Source organism: Nicotiana tabacum, chromosome 10, assembly GCF_000715075.1.
Source record: "Nicotiana tabacum cultivar K326 chromosome 10, ASM71507v2, whole genome shotgun sequence".
NCBI classification, from domain to species: domain Eukaryota; kingdom Viridiplantae; phylum Streptophyta; class Magnoliopsida; order Solanales; family Solanaceae; genus Nicotiana; species Nicotiana tabacum.
Window position 1 is genome coordinate 40,497,637 of NC_134089.1, and position 5,567 is coordinate 40,503,203.

Consider the following 5,567-nt stretch of genomic DNA (forward strand, 5'->3'; position numbering starts at 1 on the left):
CAATAAAAAAATCAATGTATTCATGAGATAAACTATAAGAACATGTTTGATCTATAAATGATACAGATCTGTACGTCTATGCCACAAACTTGTACGTCTGAAATGTTCAAATTTTAGAAATGCAGAAGGGAAGCTAAAACACCAGAAATCATGAAACTAGCTTACTTATCATCAGCAGGCACCATTGCAGCAGAGTCCTTGTTGATAGCCTTTTTATACTTGTACCTCTTTGCAACCGCAAGAAAAGCAAAGAAGTTTAAGACACTTAAAATGGCTAACAACAAGAAGAAGTAATGCAGCTTGCCGCGATTTTGATTGTCCGCTATCCATCCTGGCTTTCCATTTCTTGTGCTAATATCTGTGACAACGGTTACTAAGAATGAGCTCACATAACTTCCAAGTGCAGTGGTCGTGAGAGAGAGGGCAGCGCACAAGCTCCTCATTGAATCAGGTGCTTGATCATAGAAAAACTCCAACTGACCGATAAGTGTGAAAACTTCAGCACAACCAACTATCATATATTGGGGAATTTGCCAAAATACTGACATTGGCACATTTGTGGTGTTATAGTAATTGTGCCTTCTTACTATGCCCAGCCTAACTACCTCTACAATTGCTGCAGATACCATTGCAAAGACTGATATGACGAGCCCAGTCCCCATCCGTTGAAGTTGAGTCAAGCCATTTTTGTGACCTGTGAACTTTCGAACAAATGGGATAAGCATTCTATCATAGATAGGAACCCAGAGAATCACAGCGACGGTGTCAAAAACAGAAAGTGAAGCCTCAGGAATTCTAAATTTTCCTAAATGTGTATCCATGTATGTAGCTTGCAGCACAAACATATTACTCATTTGGTTATACACTGTGCTGAAGATAATTCCAGTAGCCCAAATAGGTAGCAACTTGATAACAGACTTGAGTTCTTCAACTTGTGTTACTGTGCAAAGCCTCCAATTGTTTATTGAACCACTATTCTCATCTGACTCTAGCTTCACAGCAGCTTTGTCGAAAAAACTGCAGAGCAAAACAAACATCCAAGTTAAACATCTCATATATAAAACTTAATGCGATAAGTATCAAGAAAGTTTAATCAGTTTCAAACTAGATATTACACCCATATAGCATCGAGGATGATCGTATAAGGTATCCACGAATTAGATCATGAGCCCTTTGGATGTCATAGTAAGTTAATTTTTATGTATGAGCTTTTGAAGACTTCATAATTCACAAACATACCACAACTCATTTGTATGAGCAAGTTTGCGACTCCCTTGGATGGCAGATTCAGCTTCTGCTGCAGTCTCATGTAGCAGAGATTTATCAGCAGGCAATGCAACGCGGTATTTTCTAAAAGAAGCCACAACAACTTGGCATATACGCGTCAAAGGGCTGCCTCCAGGCTTTTGGTATCGATATAGCCGGGTTCCTGAAAAGAAAGATACAACAGCAAGTGCCATGGCCACAGCTGGAACACCGAACCCCCATCCCCAGCCAATGTCTTGTTGTATCCAGACTATCAATGACGAAGCAACAAGAGCCCCAACATTGATGGAGAAGTAGAACCAATTAAAGAAGGAATTCTTGTGGTTTCTCTCAATAGGATCAGCATCATCGAACTGGTCTGCTCCATACGATGAGACACATGGCTTGATCCCTCCAGTTCCCAGTGCTACTAAGTAGAGTGCAATAAAGAATACAGAAGTTTGACCGTTGGTCGCATGACATTTATCTTTTTCATAGCAAGTTGGCTTAAGCCCTGGCACTGATGCCGAAATTGTCAATAATGTCATCCCCTTGAATGATAAGAAAAATCAGTTAAGATTGGATTTATATAACAAAATAAAATGAAAATTAAAATATTGGATTTATAGATAAAAGCCTAGAAAAACAACAATGAGCCAACAGAGCCAAATAAACTCACAAAAACATAGATAATAGAGAATATGGCAATAGTCCAGTATCTTCCAAGATAAGAATCAGCAAGAAATGCTCCAAGCAAAGGCATGACATAGCATGTCCCTGACCAATTTGATTGATTTTTTGAAGCAGTTGCATTATGCTGATGGAGTTGATTCTTAAAATAAAGGACAAGATTGGTACTCATCCCATAATATGCCAATCTTTCAGAGCATTCATTCCCTGTCAAGTGTTAACAATATTTTAAAATCAATAATTATGGTATTAGGACAGAGAATATATATGATGATAAAGATTAGCATGTTTACCAAGTATGTAAGGGCAAGCCTTCCAAGTTCCTGTTTTCTTCTTATTTGCAGGCTTATTCCGATAATCCACAGTCCCATCCTTGGTATAGATATCTTCTTCTGCCATGGCCTAACAACAACAAAAATCAATTTAGAGGGAGCCAAAAGATTGAGTTATGGCTCCACCCTATTTTTTTCTTAGATAGAATATCTCAGAGATTTAAAACACTATTCTAAAGTTCATTCACATAACCAAAGATAATTGTTATTGTTGGCAGCATAGATGCAATTTGGTTTTGGATGAATCAAACTCATTAGCTTCGTCTATCGGCCAGTAAAATGGCTAGATACATCTTGGAAAAGATTCTCTTAGTTTGTTGGAGAATTAATGGCTCATCTTTTTACAACTGATTTCCTTATGCTATCAAACAATAGGAAAAAGTCAAACAAAGAAAAGCAGTAAACACTCCTCGTAAATTCAGCAACCATTTTGTTCTATTTTATTTTTTTGTCTCATATCTAATTCTCATAAATGCACAAAGTGGTAGTCATATTTGACAATTTTATTTATTGAACCAAACAGATTTTAGAAATACTAAAAAGGAATAGTACATAAAAAAAAGGGACTAAACTTAACAAATAAATAAACTCATGAACTTTACCCCTAATCTCTCTATGTTTTACAAGTACATAAAAAAAGGGACTAAACTTAACAAATAAACAAACTCATGAAATTCCGAAAATGATAAACAAATTTCGCCAGAACAGAAAAGCAAAATAGACGTTCATAAATAATTAATGTTTGTTTCATCGACGACAAATGCTCCACTTATGGAATTTATGAAACGACAAACAAAGAGTTTCGTTTCTTTCACTTTCTCATAAATTCAATTACTCCACTATTATTTTGCTTTTGGAGAAGTAGGAGCTGTTGTTACAAAACATATGCATGCGCTTCTAGATTTGCTTCTCATCTGTGATGATTTACAGAATCTGGAAAACAACTGTTTTCTAATCATAAAATGAAACATCAAACTTTATAACGTATAACAACTATATCTGAGAGGCAGAAGCATAAAAAAATTAAATAAATAAGAAAGAAAGCCGAAGATGGTTCAGTAATTGAGTAGCAGTTGGAGAGAAAATGATACAGGACATGGAATAGCAGAGAAAATCGCAGTAGGAAGAAGCATGAATAGAGTAACAGAGAGAGAGAAAGAACCAAACCTCAAACTTGTGTTGGTGTAAGAAAAATTCTTAGTAGACGAAAAGATTGTCCAGGAATTAGGACAGACACCCAAAGTAATGTTTCGTCTTGTTAGAGATGTTTCTTGTTGAGTTTAATTTGTTTTCTCTTCCGCTGTTATATATAGGAGTATAGTTGTCACCCCATGCACCCCTACATCTGCATTTCCCCTTTTAACCCGGATTCCACCCACCAGTAATAAATATTTTACTTTTAAAAAAGAAAATTTTATTTTATGTCTTACAAAAAAAGAATTATACTTAAGTTCAATCCAAATTATTTTCCAGGTAAAAGATTTCCTACAAGTTTTTTTTCTTTCGAAAACTAAGTCAGACAAACAACTTTTTCTTTCCCAGAATCTTTTTTTTAAAAAAGTTACTCCCTCCGTTCGAACTTGTTTGATTGGGCACATAGTTTAAGAAAAAATGATTTTTTTTTGAATTTGTGGTCCTAAACAAGTCAAAAAGTGGTCCACAATATTTGTGTGGTTATAAAACCTTCTCATCAAGGCAATAATATAATTGGAAGATTAAGTTAAATTGTTTCCAAATTCAAAAAAGGGTCATTCTTTTTTAAAATGACCAAAAAAGAAATAAATTCATATAAACTGGAACGGAGGGAGTACTTAGTTTTTTAAAAGTTAATCTATAGCAAATCCAATGCTAGGAATGTTAATTACTATTTCAACAGTATTGACTATCCTAGGAATGAATGCTAATCCAATTGAAGATCTTAGGACTAAGCTTGTTACTAAAATTGCAAAAATGATGACTCACCGTACATTCAATGATGTGAATGTCAAAGTGATTTAAAGCAATCAATTTCCATCTATTAGGGTCTGTTTGAAAAGCCCTAAGATAATTAGAATTGGTGTAATTACTCACAGCCTAGTAATTACACAGTATTATAATTACAACAATTTATTTATTTGTTATAATATAATTACAATGTAACTATAATTGTATTGTTTGGTTGCACAAGTATAATCACACAGTTAAATTATATTTTAAATATAAAGTTAATTATCAAAAATTTAAAGTTAAGATTTACAAATATATGCCTTTATAAATAATATTAAAATTTACATTTAAGATAGATATTGTTTCTTGAAAATATATTAATTATTAATCATATATTTGAAACTAATGTTGTAAAAATACTTGATATATATTTTTCAAATTAATAATATTTTTCTTTAATCAATTAAAAAACTAAAAGTACATATTTGTAAGAATATCATGGACTTCATCCTTTAAAAAAAATATTAATATTTATAAATATAATGCCATAATATAACTCAAATATTTTACGAAAAAATAATCTATCAATTTTAACTGAAAAATAAATGTCATGCAATCCAAATTAATAAGTGAATAGTACTAAACAAAATAAAATGGAAGCAAAAATATAACATAAATTAAAAATCCAAAATAAATAAATAAACATAATACTCTTATGTAAAATTACAACATAACATAAAATAAGTTTCAACATAATTTAAGTAAATATAATTCAAAAGAAAAGAAAAGAATAAATCTATAACCTCATTCAACAATAAGTTCTACTTTAATGATACCAATAATTATATGATAAGTTAATAAATGATTAATTATTTCTAATATTAAGAGGAATAGTTTCAAAACTAGAATAATGGCACAATTACGCTAAATAAAAAAATAAAATAAAAAATATGAGTAACTACATGGACTCGCAAAAACTAAAGGTTGAAAAATGAGAATATTATTTAATTATTAAAAAGTTATAGGAGTATATCATTTTAACATAGTTAATATTGCATATAACCTCATTTAATAAATACAACTCTACTGACATCACTCATTATAAGTCAAGTTTGTGGATGACTTATTCTTCTAAGATTATGAGGTATAATTTTTTCAAAAATATTAGAATAATAACATAGCTAAGTGTAATTAAAAATAAATAAAATTAGTTAAAAAATAAATAAAATATGAGAAATTATGTAGAAACACGTGAAGTAAATGTTGGAATATGAGCAATAAGAAAATAAAAAATAAATAATGTAAAAAAATACATTTGATTTTTTTAAAATAAATTAAAAGTAAAAAAGAGTAGAAATAAAAAGTAAATTAGAA

General features: G+C 31.3%; 1 protein-coding gene across 3 annotated transcripts; it reads right to left on the reverse strand.

Annotated features, from left to right (window-relative positions):
• On the reverse strand, nt 1-3,543 carry LOC107760830 (protein NRT1/ PTR FAMILY 8.1-like). Of its 3 annotated transcripts, none has more exons than XM_016578931.2 (5): nt 3,435-3,543; nt 2,229-2,337; nt 1,925-2,142; nt 1,240-1,796; nt 1-1,017 (listed from the first exon to the last, which is right to left on the reverse strand). In XM_016578931.2, the coding sequence occupies exons 2-5, from the start codon at nt 2,332-2,334 to the stop codon at nt 162-164; spliced, it is 1,737 nt and encodes a 578-aa protein (XP_016434417.2). In that variant the 5' UTR covers nt 2,335-2,337; nt 3,435-3,543; the 3' UTR covers nt 1-161. The 3 variants fall into 3 exon arrangements, with proteins under 3 accessions (XP_016434417.2, XP_016434418.2, XP_016434416.2); XM_016578932.2 differs by lacking the exon at nt 3,435-3,543 and adding an exon at nt 2,461-2,598; XM_016578930.2 differs by lacking the exon at nt 3,435-3,543 and having other exon boundaries at nt 2,229-2,704.
• Between the last annotated feature and the right edge of the window lie 2,024 nt (nt 3,544-5,567).

Coding starts and splice junctions, on each gene's coding strand:
- LOC107760830 (XM_016578931.2), bottom strand. CDS start 2,334: ATGGCAGAAGAAGATATCTATACCAAGGATGGGACTGTGGATTATCGG. Junction 2,143..2,228: donor GGCTTGCCCTTACATACTTG/GTAAACATGCTA, acceptor AACACTTGACAG/GGAATGAATGCTCTGAAAGA. Junction 1,797..1,924: donor TCTCTATTATCTATGTTTTT/GTGAGTTTATTT, acceptor TTATCATTCAAG/GGGATGACATTATTGACAAT.